The sequence below is a fragment of the Sphaeramia orbicularis genome, chromosome 1, assembly GCF_902148855.1.
Source record: "Sphaeramia orbicularis chromosome 1, fSphaOr1.1, whole genome shotgun sequence".
Lineage (NCBI taxonomy): Eukaryota > Metazoa > Chordata > Actinopteri > Kurtiformes > Apogonidae > Sphaeramia > Sphaeramia orbicularis.
Window position 1 is genome coordinate 33,111,967 of NC_043957.1, and position 13,511 is coordinate 33,125,477.

At 40.0% G+C, this 13,511-nt stretch overlaps 1 protein-coding gene across 3 annotated transcripts in view; it reads right to left on the reverse strand.

Moving 5' to 3' along the window:
* Positions 1-1,670: 1,670 nt before the first annotated feature.
* Positions 1,671-13,511, reverse strand: part of LOC115420669 (phospholipid-transporting ATPase ABCA1-like) — a 37,631-nt gene continuing 25,790 nt past the window's right edge. Inside the window, exons 17-47 of one of the 3 annotated variants that reach the window (XM_030136114.1) lie at positions 13,374-13,487; positions 13,062-13,236; positions 12,807-12,938; positions 12,356-12,633; positions 12,039-12,268; positions 11,693-11,765; positions 11,366-11,568; positions 11,135-11,186; positions 10,909-11,022; positions 10,519-10,667; positions 10,226-10,350; positions 9,700-9,798; positions 9,386-9,575; positions 9,177-9,271; positions 9,052-9,084; positions 8,838-8,943; positions 8,579-8,653; positions 7,798-7,967; positions 7,528-7,705; positions 7,292-7,407; positions 7,052-7,196; positions 6,839-6,962; positions 6,613-6,742; positions 6,213-6,396; positions 5,900-6,006; positions 5,502-5,643; positions 5,222-5,356; positions 4,982-5,085; positions 4,778-4,870; positions 3,940-4,183; positions 1,671-3,843 (exon numbers count right to left, since the gene is read on the reverse strand). In XM_030136114.1, coding sequence (XP_029991974.1) covers positions 3,700-3,843; positions 3,940-4,183; positions 4,778-4,870; positions 4,982-5,085; positions 5,222-5,356; positions 5,502-5,643; positions 5,900-6,006; positions 6,213-6,396; positions 6,613-6,742; positions 6,839-6,962; positions 7,052-7,196; positions 7,292-7,407; positions 7,528-7,705; positions 7,798-7,967; positions 8,579-8,653; positions 8,838-8,943; positions 9,052-9,084; positions 9,177-9,271; positions 9,386-9,575; positions 9,700-9,798; positions 10,226-10,350; positions 10,519-10,667; positions 10,909-11,022; positions 11,135-11,186; positions 11,366-11,568; positions 11,693-11,765; positions 12,039-12,268; positions 12,356-12,633; positions 12,807-12,938; positions 13,062-13,236; positions 13,374-13,487 — 4,259 coding nt within the window. In that variant the 3' untranslated portion in view covers positions 1,671-3,699. The remainder of the gene's footprint in view (positions 3,844-3,939; positions 4,184-4,777; positions 4,871-4,981; positions 5,086-5,221; positions 5,357-5,501; positions 5,644-5,899; positions 6,007-6,212; positions 6,397-6,612; positions 6,743-6,838; positions 6,963-7,051; positions 7,197-7,291; positions 7,408-7,527; positions 7,706-7,797; positions 7,968-8,578; positions 8,654-8,837; positions 8,944-9,051; positions 9,085-9,176; positions 9,272-9,385; positions 9,576-9,699; positions 9,799-10,225; positions 10,351-10,518; positions 10,668-10,908; positions 11,023-11,134; positions 11,187-11,365; positions 11,569-11,692; positions 11,766-12,038; positions 12,269-12,355; positions 12,634-12,806; positions 12,939-13,061; positions 13,237-13,373; positions 13,488-13,511) is intronic. The other 2 variants (XM_030136123.1, XM_030136104.1) reach the window with 2 other exon arrangements.

Here is a 13,511-nt window from a genome sequence, read left to right on the forward strand (position 1 = left end):
CCATAACTTTTTGAGTTATGTTGCACACTAACGGACAGACAAACAAACAGACAGACAAACAAACAAACAAACAAACCCTGGCAAAAACATAACCTCCTTGGCGGAGGTAAATATTTACATTACCAAACTATACAGGGTGGGGAAGCAAAATTTACAATATTTTGAGGCAGGGATTGAAAGACAGTGTATGACCAGTTAGTTTATTGAAAGTCATGAGAATTTATTTGCCACGAGAAAATGTACATAATAGAAAATGTTTTTATTCTATGTGTCCTCCTTCTTTCTCAATAACTGCCTTCACACGCTTCCTGAAACTTGCGCAAGTGTTCCTCAAATATTGGGGTGACAACTTCTCCCATTCTTCTTTAATAGTATCTTCCAGACTTTCTCGTAATAGTTTTGCTCATAGTCATTCTCTTCTTTCCATTATAAACAGTCTTTATGGACACTCCAACTATTTTTGAAATCTCCTTTGGTGTGACGAGTGCATTCAGCAAATCACACACTCTTTGACGTTTGCTTTCCTGATTACTCATATGGGCAAAAGTTTCTGAAAAGGTATGGATAATAGTGTTAGGTATGATTATGACATCAATATATGTTTGGTTTCAAAACAATTAACGTAGTGCCTGCTGAGAAAAAACAACTAAATGTTCATTGTAAATTTTGCTTCCCCACCCTGTATATATTTATTTTATTTATTTATTTATTTATTTTTACACTAAAACAAAGACAAAAATCTGGAGTTGTCATTATTTATAGGTTATAATGTTATTATTTTTCTGGTCCAGCCCACTTCAGATCAAATTTAGCTGAATATGGCCCCTGAACTAAAATAAGTTTGACACCCCTGCTTTATGCTATAAATATTCCTATGAATATAGTGCATTTCAACATTTGTATCTTACACAGATAAAATCATGGCTATAAATACACAGTTAATGTACAAAAACAAGAGATGACTTTTTTCTTTTTTTTTCAAAATGTATGAACTTTATTTATTAAAGAGAAACTATACACAATGGGTAACAGACTCAAACAGCCGTTTAATACTTAATAATGTAAACAAATAAGAATATTGAGCATGAAAAGAGAAAAAATCACCATCTTAGTCACGTCCTGCATGTCTCTCTTTACCTCACCACTGTCTCTGCTTTTCAGGATTTCACTAATGTCTCTCAATCAGCTGTAATTATCTTGTTTCAAGTTTCAAACAGAGCTTTGTGTCTTCTGAGTAAGGTCTGTGTTCCAGTGCAGAGATTCATTTTTAATAGTATATTTTTTTAAACAACCAAATCTCTACTTCTACATCTTTTAAAACAAACGGCATCTAAGCCTTTAAAGTGCTCAAATTTAGCCGAGGGGTTTTGGTGGATTGTGGCTCGGACCCTGAGTGATGGTTCGCGGAGCAAGCCTAAAACCCCACAGCAGTTGTTAGACGCTCAAAATAACGGAAAGTCCTTCCAACTTTTATATGACACTGAGCACCTGTAATGGCAGTCTGTCATTCACTGAAACCCCTGATAGGATTTTTTTGGACTATAAAGCATTACAAGCACAATTCTAATTAATGGTCCCTGTCTTGAGTTTCGCCTGGTTTCTCATCTAGCAGTGGAAATATTTAACTGTGAAAAATAGGAAAACGAGACTAATTTTTATTTTTTTTAATTTTTTTTTCCCTCTCAACCTAACAGTCAGTTCACCTTAGCGTTGTAGCTTACAAATGAGCGCAGAAAGAAGGGTCAGAAATTTGGCAACGTCACTGAAAGATAGAGAGAGGTCGCAGCCGGATGATGACTGAACGAGACAGCACGTATTTTACAATGTTGTGCTTTTTAGTTCGAAGCTGCTGAAAGTGAGAGAGAGGAGGATTTGTGAAGAACTAAAACTCAAAGCACAACTTATACTTTACAAAACAGGTGCCTCCTCAAGATTATGCTGGTCGATCAAAGTTAAATATTCAGCTCCATTTGGCACGGATACTATTTGTTCACTCCACTGGTAACTTTTTTTTTTTTTTTTTTTTTTTTTTTTAGTTAACGTCACAAAATTGCTACTCTACATAACATCCATACCTGTGCTGGTTCAGGTCTAAAATGCTCCTGCACAATTCTGTATAAAATAACATATTACTGGAGCATGTACAGTCTGATCCCATACAGAAAGGGCTGCTGTAAAGGTAACTTTCATGTATGGGAGCTAAAGATTTACCCGCAGGAACATTTTCATCACCGAATAACATTTTTTTTTCCGTATATATTTTTTTTTTTTACAACATATTCAGGATGAAGACTCCACATATACATCGTGTGCTGGTAACAAGTTCAGCAAACCCCACAATATTGAAGCAGAATTCAGTCGTCTCCAGTCCTTTACAAACTGATCTGATTGCATGCTCAGGCACACACAAAGAGATACCGATAGTCCAGGTGTGTGGCTAGGTGGAAAGCATGCAATATATGTATATTTCCAGAGTACTTTCAAAAACCAGCCCAGATAGTCATCATTCTTGCGCTTTCCCTTGATGTCACAACCACCAGTTGGCAGTGGTCATCTCGTGCCAGTACAGCAGACTGCACACATCTTGTACAGACAACTACAACATTTGTTTTGGACACTGAATGTCACGATTTATAAAAAAAAAAAAAAAAACACTCAACGTTTTGTTGAATATCTGCACCAAAAGCTGCTTTTTGCGGATAGATGCAGGTTGGTGTCTGTTGTATACATTCCTTGGCAGCCTACATACATTGTTGTTTTAATGGAGTGCTCAAAGTTTGACTCTCCATGATACAGTATAGGCACTGAGCTGGAAAATGTCAAGGACAACAAGAACAAAAAAAAAAAAAAAAGATGACTTAGTTACACATCTTCATTTTATCTCCCCCCAATAATAAAGGAAAACAAAACTCCATAGAGGTTATACTTATGTATTAGAATTAAAGTATCTTCATAAAAAAAAACTGAATTAGTAAAAGTTAATATGTTTTGCGATTGCATGATGTGACATATCAATCGGATTGTAAATAGTTTTACCATCATTTGCATTAAAAAACAACTGCGCTTGGTAACGAAGAAAGATTGAGAGAGGTTTGACCCTGAATAAAAAAGTAGCTCGCTCGTCCTGGTGCAGCTGGCAGTGAATAATCAGAGCTCTTCTATGTTCTTTTACACCGTCATGTCAAATAAAAGTAGCACAAACATAGTCCCACTGACTACTGCTAACTACTTTTAGGGACCAGGATTAAAAAGCAGAGCTATTTCCTTCTGCTGATCCCAGATGCTTTGTCCATCTTGTGAGTAGCAGGCGACTTGCTTTCCAGTCGAAGACAGAAGTTCAAGTTCTTCCTTTGCTTCAAGTCTTCTGAATCTTTTCTTTCTCTGTCCGTTTAGTGAAGGAGAAGCACCGGTCTCCAACCCTCACAGGAATATCTTCTCATCTTAAATATATTTATATTTCTTGCATTGATTTGCATTGATTTTTCATTGTGTCAGTGTTTGCAGTCTTTGCCTCGTTCTTTTCATGAGGCTGTGTGCTTCAGTGCAGGTTCACTGAGAAATGATAACAATTAAAAAAGACTAAAAAATAGAAAATGAACATAGTCCGCCTCCTCCTCAGGTTAGTGGTCCATATGTACTGGTGGTGGGGGAGGCTGGGTGAAGTATATTGGCGGCTCCCACTGGTGGGATGTTGTGGAATCAGACACAGCTCTCCCTCGTCTTGTTGTCCATGAGGAAGGAGTTTAACTGTGAAATGTCCACTACCACAGCGTCTCGCTTACTCAGGTGAACGTCTTTCAAATGGTCCTCATCACTTTGGTCCTTGGCAAAATTAACAAACACCTTCAGGGAAGAAAAAAGCACAAAATAAGAATGAGTCTTTGCCAGAGTTCAAGACAGAACCCAGGTCTGACCAGAGCCTTGTGTAAATATTCTTACTTGGTCTAATGTAGTCTGAGAGACAGAGTAGTCCTCTATGCTGAGCGCCTCCTTGTTCTTGGAGAGCAGGGAGAAGATGCGAGCGAGGGATGTGAGGGATGAGGGTAGCTGGTACTGCAGCATGTTGCGGTGTTTCTCCTTCAGCGTGCTCCCTGGCAACTCCCGCTCAATGAACTCCATGACCGGCTTCAGGTCGGGGTCCGGCCCCGCTACCCGCAGGATGATGGTGTAGCCATCACCGAACCTGGCAGAGGCAAACAAACATCACATGTCAGTCAAATGTATTCATTAGATGGAACAAGAAAAAACTAATGATTAACAGGATAAAATGTAATCATTCTAACAAAACTATGTTTTACATGGATATACATGGATAATGAGTTCCATAATTTACTGACGAACTGGACAATATGGCCAAAAACTTAAATCTAGATTTTTTTTTTTTCCAAAATTATTTATGATTCATTTAATTGATTGTTTTCTGGCTACCTGAACAGAAGACAAAACTTTATTTTTTTTTAAATCAAAATTATATGCCACATGCCTTGGACTACGTCTACACATTGATTAGCTCTCATTTAATAACTGATTATTATGTTTTATAACTCACAACATTATTATTATTATTATTATTATTATTATTATTATTGTTATTGTTGGAGTGATAGACCTAGTGACAGATTTAAAGGCCAGCTTTTGTTGTCCTACTTGTAAGATGTACATTACAATGTTCCCCAACATTGGAGTTTGAAGAAGCCCTAGTGTCTGTCACCTGCAGCCCTCATTTAGTTTTTTCTGGCAGTTCTAGTTAAATGCTTCTCTGATGGTAGATGCTCACCGGTTTTTCAGGTGCTGCACACTGCCCAGACAGCGGAACCTGCCGTTGACCATGATGGCCATTCTGGTGCAAAGTGCTTCACATTCTTCCATGCTGCAAAAACACACCAAAGCACATTAGTAAATTATCAAACAAAAGCTAAATCGATGAATGCATTATCAGCAAAACTAATCAACACAAATGAGGTTGTAGTTTAAGTCCAACCTGTGTGAGGTGAGGACCACAGATCGTCCCTCTTTGATGATGCTCAGGATGGCGTTCCACAGAGCCCGACGGGCCTTGGGGTCCATGCCTGTTGTCGGTTCATCCTGTCCAGAATAAACAACACAAACTCAGCTGCTGTCTCAATATCCTGCTGAACACACAGTCCACTGTCCTGAGGAATGTCTGGGTTTAAACGGATGCCCTACTTTATGAAAAACAACTGTGTTTTCTTTCACCCACCAGGAAGACAACAGGTGGTCCTCCAATGAGAGCGATGGCAGTGGATAGTTTCCTCATGTTTCCTCCACTGTAGCTGCCTGCCGACTTGTCCACGTATTTGACCAAGCCCAGTTTTCGGATGCCCCACTCTGCCACCTAGTGTCCAAAGCATAGTATTCATGAATATAAACCAACCATGACTGGACAAAATTTTTACAGCAGGTTATAAAGAAACTCCAAAACTAGATTCGTAAACTGATTACACAAGGAAAATGAATTAACAGATCTTTGTATTGCTGACCTCACAAACTTCCTTCTCAGGCACTCCTCTCAAGATGGCATAAAACTCAAGGTGTTCTCTTCCCGTCAGCAGGTCATTGATGGCGTCAAACTGAGGACAGTAGCCCATGTTCTGATGCACCTCATCTATCTCTGTTGTTACGCTGGAATTAGAGAAACACACATAAGAATAAATACCTACACTGAAAGGAAGCAAGGAGACCTCTAAGGAAAGTCAATATCATTCTATCACCTTATTTATTCTGGGATATATTCATCAGAAGCAACAGATTAAACATTTTTATTGCTTGAATTATGGCTTTTTGCTACTGCTACTGCTTGGTGCTTATTCTTGCTGCTCAGGCAGGTTGAATAAGTCACAATGCAAGATGCCATATTTGATGTGTTGGTGTCTTTTACCTCTTTCCAGCCAGGTAGGCCTCTCCACTGGTGACTACTGAGTCTCCTGTCAGCATTTTGAAAGTGCTGGTTTTCCCTGCCCCGTTCACCCCGAGCAAACCAAAACACTGTAGAAAAAAGACAACATTAACCTCAAGACAAACCTTGTTTATTTCATAAGAATGTAGAAATGTATGACTATATCTTGCAAAATCATTGTATCAGCTATTATCTTTAAGTACAACTGAACAGGACTGTGATGTTCCTCTAACTGAACTACAATCTGTTCTGGTCCATATTTATGTCTAACAAGGTTAAGTTATCTGCATCGTACCTCTCCAGGGGGGATGCCAACACACAGTCTGTCCACTGCTGGCTTTTGTTTCCGTTTGTAAATCTTGGTAAGTTGTCGGAGCTCAAGAATGTCGGTTTGTCCTCCTCCGCTCAGGATCCTCTGTCGTTCTCTGGCCACATCCTCATCTTCTTCTCCAATAGGCTTCAGATGACTGGTGGACGACCTGGAATATCAGAGATCAGCAGAGAAGAGAGGTCACAATGAAGGCGGAGTTACGTAACACAAGATGAATTCTTCTCCCTCTGCATACTGAAATCCAAATCCCTTATTTATTTAGAGTTATGAGGACAATGTCAAGGATACTGTGTTACAAATAGAGCTCAAGATTAGAAGTGACTGATCACACGTGCATTCACACCAGAAGGCAGGCATCACCCACCTGGCCTTGAAGCAGAAACGGTACTGAATCAGGACAGTGATGAAGAAGAAGATGACACCCTCTATAGCCATCGCAAACAAGTTCTTTCCCACCATGTCCCAGGCCAGTGGGGAGCGGAACCTGTTTTCACCTACACAAACAGAACCAAAACCAAAGAGCACACATTTTAGCATACTTTATAAAATAAGAAGATATAAGACATTTAACGTAGTTCTGCTGTACTCACCGAATCTCTCCAAAGCATCAGCCATTGCCTGGTTCTTAACCATGTCGATAAGTCCTCTACCCAGGCAGAAGTGTGGAAAGATGAGGAACACGTTCTTCAGGATGTCATTGATGCCACCAATTTCCTAGAAGAATAGCAACAACTTTCAATCCATCTATCACCACCTAAAATCTACATCTACTCTAACTTAATATACACAGAGATGTTATTTACATTGCTTCCAAACAGCTCCAGGACAAACGTGGAGACACTGCCGTTGATTCCTATCAGTATGTTGACGCTGGTCAGAACAACATAGGCTGTGCTGGGGATCTTGAAGAAGAACGAGGCTGGGTACATCAACGGTGTGATAGACCATCTGGATAGAGGCAAAATGACAGTTTTAGATGAAAAGATGTTTGGAGAAATAGAGAAAGTAACGGGTCAAAGGATTTAGATGTGTGTCAGACTCACCCGTAAAGCAGCAGCAGCAGGGCCAGAACAGGCAGATTGGTGGAGGACACGTAGGCGTCTTGTTGGAAACATATGAAGATGATGATAACCAGTGTGGCTGGGACGATGTAGTTACACTGCAAGAGAAGAGAAAACAGGTCAGAAAGAAGCTTCAGTAGACTTTATTAGTAATACTGATCGAGGGTAAGAGGTCACAGCTCAAGTACGACAGGGAGGGGATGTTCTTCATGTCTTACCATGTCCCACACAAAGTTGGCCAGCCAGTAGAGGAAAGGCTGCACTCCACTGATAAACTGCATATGTTTGGCCTTGTTTACTCTCTCCTGGATGAGGAACACCACAAAACTGGCTGGGACAAAGGACATGGCGAAGATGACGCAAATGGAAACCAGCACATCCACTGATGTCGTCATCCTGTGTCAAAACAGCAAGGAGAATGTGAATTCAATTGCCACATAGATAGGATGGTTTTGATACATCCCCCCAAAATTGATCAGAACACTTACAATGCAACCTGTGACAGCTGCTCTTTGGTGAGATTTAATGGGTGATTGAAGGCAGTGATGCCAAACTTTGAGGGGTCTTTGCCAGCTGGGAGACTTGCCCTCAGGATGCCGTTGTTCATCACATTGAGGAAAGAGCCAATGCTGTGCCAACCCTTGTTGTTAAACCAGATCTGACAAGAGAAAAAGACAGATGTACAAATTTAGATTCTGTTAAATTAGGAGGCAAACAGAGCAGTCTTAAAGTATATCACATCTTAGTTTAATCCTGCAATATAAAGTGAATGAACATGCCTAATACATGTCTCCTACCTGTCCTTTTCCTCTGTTTTATCTTTTTTTCCACCATCTTTCTTTATATACTATTAACTGAATTCTCATATTTATATTTATCATCCCATATTTTCTTATATTTATAGAAATATCGCAGGATCATGTTTTTGATATGAACTGTTGAGTGGAGTTGAGGTTGTACTGTGGCTAGTTGCTCAGGTTTTCTGCTGTATATAATTTCACCTAAAACAGTTAATTTATTCATTTAAAAAGGTTAGAAGATCTGTACCTTTACAAAAAAAGAAGGTATGACAAAAATAAGTGTGTATGTGAAGAAAAAGAAGGAAGGAGGATTAGTAAATCCGAAGGTGCAGGTTATTATGCAGTTAAATGAAATTAATGAAAGTTCTAAATTGTGTCCACAGGAAAACACTGGTGGAAAAAGTGCTAAGCTAAAAAGCCATGTCCTCTTGCATAACCAGTGTGTGTGTGTGTGTGCACACGTACTAACCTTGACGTTATTCTTGGTGTCCAATCCTTCGACAAAACTAGAGAGACTGCGGAAGAAACGATCTGCTGCTGTTCCCTGGAGGATGGATGGGTGAGAAGAAAGTATTTTTCAGTACATGATGAAATCTGACAGAGTTTACCAAGGTTTGACTGAAGCTACAATTTGAATCAGATAGGCCAAAACTAATGAATGAATGTGTGAACATTGTTAATTATTAGTTTAAAGTAATGTTAAATAGTACTCTAATTAATTCTCTTACTCTCTCTAGGCGGAAGCGTCTCCTCAGCTGAACAATAGCGTCATCAATTTCATCTCTGTAGGCCAGAACCTGAGAACTCCTGGCGCCCAGTGAAAATCCTCCGTATCTGTATCAAGCATTAAAATATCAGTCACGGACGACACAAATTAAAATACTGAGTTTGATATAGTTGATAAACAAACACGCTCAGGGCGGATCATGTCTAATTACGTACCTGAACTCGTTGACCCAAATCTTGTTCTTCAGGCTGTTACAAAAGAAGAAAAATACACAATGAGCGGAAAGAAAAAAATTAAGAAAATATAAGTTTGTCACACAAGTTTCAGAAATATGCGTTACCTCTTGCCAATAATCTGAGCGTAGGTTTTAACCAGATAGTCTGAGACATTTCTGCTGGTTAAATTCTGAAGAGTGTCTTTCTCACTGATCTTCATCTGGACACACAAAATACATAATTATTAATATCAACTATGAGTACAGTTAGCCTGTATTATTGACTTTTGACTTTATTTTGATTCAGGTCTAGTTTTCATCTCAGCATCTCTAACCTGTGGTGGAGGAAGTCCACCAGCCCCAGCAGGACACTCCGGCAGCATCCTCTTGCGCCCTTCACAGCTGCACTCGCACAGAGGAGATGGATTCTCCATGGTCCAGTTTCCATTATCAAACATGTCCTTCACACTTTGAGAGACTTGTGGGATCGACCATTCATCCTGCACTGCAGTACAAGGAGTGTCCCTGGAGTCCGGAGAGAGACATGTGATCTTGCAGTACAAGTCTAATATAAAGTGTAGTGTGATATATTATACACAGATTTCTCTCAACTTTTTTGTCTGAGAGAAAAGTTTATGAAAATACTCACGGAATAGGTTCTCCTTCCATGCAGCGTGTTCCAAATCCTGGATTTTCTGTCAGAGCTCCCAGTAGTTTGTTGGTATGTTGGTCTTCAGGCATGTCATTACTGCAAACACAGAGAAAAACCATGTATTTTAAATGTAGCTAGAACAGATCAACTATGGCAAGAAATGTGACAAAAAACAACTAACACACTAAGGAAAAGAAGCATGAAGTCATTAATTTTTGATACAATGCATTTTGAGTCACGGGCAACACTTTTTGCTGCCAAGTGCATTGGCTTTAAAAAAAAAAAAAAAAAGACAGTTAGGTAACGTACAAATGTACAGCAAGTACAGTTAGATAACCTTTTACATCTTTAATGGTTGTACACTTTGTTGATGGAAATAGTAGGGGGGAGTGGGTGTGCATTTTGTATTCTTTCTCTGGTAAGAATAGAAAATGACGTACATTTCAATGAAAGATTTAAAAAGGGATTTGCAGAAAGAGTTGGAAGTGAAGTTGAATTTGATTGTAAAAGAGAGATATCTTACCTGATAAAGGTAAACTGCTCTCCATACATGCTGGGGTGCAAAGCCAGACTGGGGTACTTTCCAAATGGAGGAACAATCAGACTAAATATCAGTGCAATGCAGACAAACACTGCTGGAAGAACAATCTGGAAAATAATGAGAAAAAAATGATTAAATACAGCTCACTTAAAATGAAAGAATACATGTTGAAATACTTAAGTCCTTTATTACTCATAAGAAACAACATAATTCCTTCAGTTAGTGCAGCCACATGCACAGCACAGTATACGCACATGAAAACAGCATCAGTGTACCTGAGCAAAAAAGCCTTTCCGAGAGCGCCGAGCGTAGAGAAATCGTTTCCACAGTAGAGCAACAAACTGCTGTCTCTTCAGGCTCCAGCCTTTGACCTGGTACGAACCTTTACCATCTGTTCCACTGAGCCAGTCTGTCTCACGGGATTCTGGACACAGATGAAAGGAGACACATGAGCAAACTTCCAACATAATAACTTGAAATCAGCTTTAGACAAAACCTGTCCTGTACTGAACTAGACCTTACTCACACTGTGTTCATTTTTTTTTGTTTCTAGTCTTAATGAACCATATATTTAGATACTAATAGGACAGTAAATAAAACAGACAAATGATAGCAAACAGGGCAATTGCTATCATTCCACTGCATGCTGGGTAGTGCAGTTCTACCTGGATCACCTTCAGAGTCGTTGAAATCAAAGTCATCCTCAGTGAAGGGCTTCAGGCAGCTCTGGTGGTCTCCAAAAGCATGACGACGACGAGTCCTGGTCGGTACAACCCCATCTGTAGTCAAAGAATGATGAAAGTTAATATAAAAGTGGAGAACTATTTTTTAAACACCTAAAAGAGGTTAACAGTATTTTCTTCACAGTGGAAAATGCATTGTAAATCTCACCCGAAAGCTCAACAGAATCCACTCCACTGTCCTCAGCCACTTTCAAGAATATCTGCAGAAGGAGAAAACACCCGATTAACACACTAGCAGAAGTAAAAAGAAGAGACATTGCTGGGTAAAAAGAGAATACAAAGAATATATTAAAGATCAAAGAGAAGTTCACATAAATCAATTCCATTGTTAGAAAGCCTGCAATCATTTTTACTGTGTAACTTGTTTACTGTGTCTTACCTCCTCCAGGGTTGTGTCTGATATTCCATAGCTTGATATTCCCAGGTCAGTGAGCCGGTCGTCCAGCTCATGGAACAGCTCTACAAAGGCTCCGTCTTTCGCTGACTGGTAGGGCAAGACATAGGTGAGTTCATGGCCCAGGTCCTCCACCAGCCGAGCCTCGGGGACATGCTTGAAAATCACATTGGAGATAAGGGACACATCTGTAAAAGAAAGAGAGAAGTCAGTGCGACAGAACAACTACCAAATGCAGATCAGGTATTTTGTCCTTCCAGTGATGTTTACAAAACACAAAGTCAGCCTTTAAGGTTAAGAGTGTGTTCTTACCGATTGTGGTGGTTTCACTCTCTGGTTCACTGCCCAGACCTGCATCTGAACTGCTCTCTGATACGCTGTCCTCCTGTACCAAAGGGGAAAAAAAGGACAAACTTAAAATAATCCATCCATAAAACATTTCTTTTCATACTGAATACGAATTCTGCACTGCAAAAATTTTTCCTAAGACTTAAACCTTTGCATATTTATTGCTGTCTGTTTTTGTAAAAACAATACTGTGCTGGTCCAAGTAAAAATGAAACCTAATAAAAATAAATTTTCTCTAAGCTGTAAGAAAAAAAATTTAAAAAACAGCAAACGTTTTTAAGGCTCACTGAATAATCCTCTTAGTATCTACCTTCTCTGTCTTCTTGCTGTAGGACACTGTGCTGGCAGAATTCCTGCAGGACTGAAGGGTCAGGTCGTAGTCTCTCTTGACCAGGGTCAGGTAGTAGCCGGTTCCCAGATGGGTCTTCAGGAAGAGCGAGGAGCCGACGCAGCACAGCTTACCGTGTGAAATGATGGCAATACGGTCACCCAGGATGTCAGCTTCATCCATATGGTGGGTGGACAGGATGATGGTGCGACCTGTTAAAAGGAAAACAACTGGTCAAAAGGCTGATTCATGAAAGAGCTTATGTGCTACATTTCATGCTCTCGGTCAGTTGCACTTACCTTGTCTGTATTTGAGCAGCAGGTCCCAAATGCCTCTGCGTGCATAAGGATCAACCCCAGCTGTGGGTTCATCCAGGATCACAACCTTTGACCCCCCAACAAAAGCCAGGGCTACTGATAGCTTCCTCTGCATCCCACCTGACAGAGTGCTGGTGCGGGACTGCCGTTTGTGAGGCAGTCCTACGTCATTTACAATCTGCTCCATCTCAGCCTTCACCTTCTCTTCCGGCAGCCCCTTAAGGCGAGCATAGAACCAGATGTGCTCCTCTACTGTCAGCCTGGATTAGAGTAAACAAACAAAACAAACACATCACACAGCTGCCTAAACTGGACTTAGTACTGATAGTAAACTACCCCAAATTCTTCAAATATTTATACAGATGACAGGATATGAGTCCGATGTGACTCAAGTTAACAAAGAATTTAATCTGTATTCTTGGTCCATACGTACATGCTAAAAAGTACATTGTGCTGGGGACAGACGCCCAGATTTTGCCGGATGGTGCTGAGTTCACTGCGGATGTCCTTGCCGAGGATGTAGGCTGTACCAGAGGTGGGTGGGAACAGCCCCGTCAGGATTGACCTGCAGAAACCATTTGCATATTGAATTCACAACTTACAAACAACCATTTATCTGAATTTCATGCTAAGAATGTATTTACATTTTAACAGAATATGTACTTGTGGAGTGTGTGTTGAAGCTTACATGGTTGTGGTCTTGCCAGCTCCATTGTGACCAAGGAAGGAGGTGATCTGTCCTTCATAGAATCTCAGGGTCAGTCCGTCTACAGCCAGCTTGTTTCCGTGGCTATAAACCTTTATCAGATTCTCAATGTATACACCTGGATCTATATGGCTTGGCTCCTCCTCAATACACACAGCTGTAGATAAAAAAAGGCAAGATAATTTTAGCAATGATACAACTTGAGAGGAAAACATATATCTGTGGTAACAGAGCTGATAATAAGTCTTATCAAACAAAATCTACTGAAAATAATGTAAATGATGATATTTGTACCTTCAGCATTGCCTTTCTTTGACAGAGGAGTGGAGATGTTTTTGTTCTCTTTCTCCCCACACCAATATGTCTTAGTGAAGGGGAAATACCAAGGTCTGGGGATGCCATACTGACCTGTAAGAGATTTTTTATATCAGT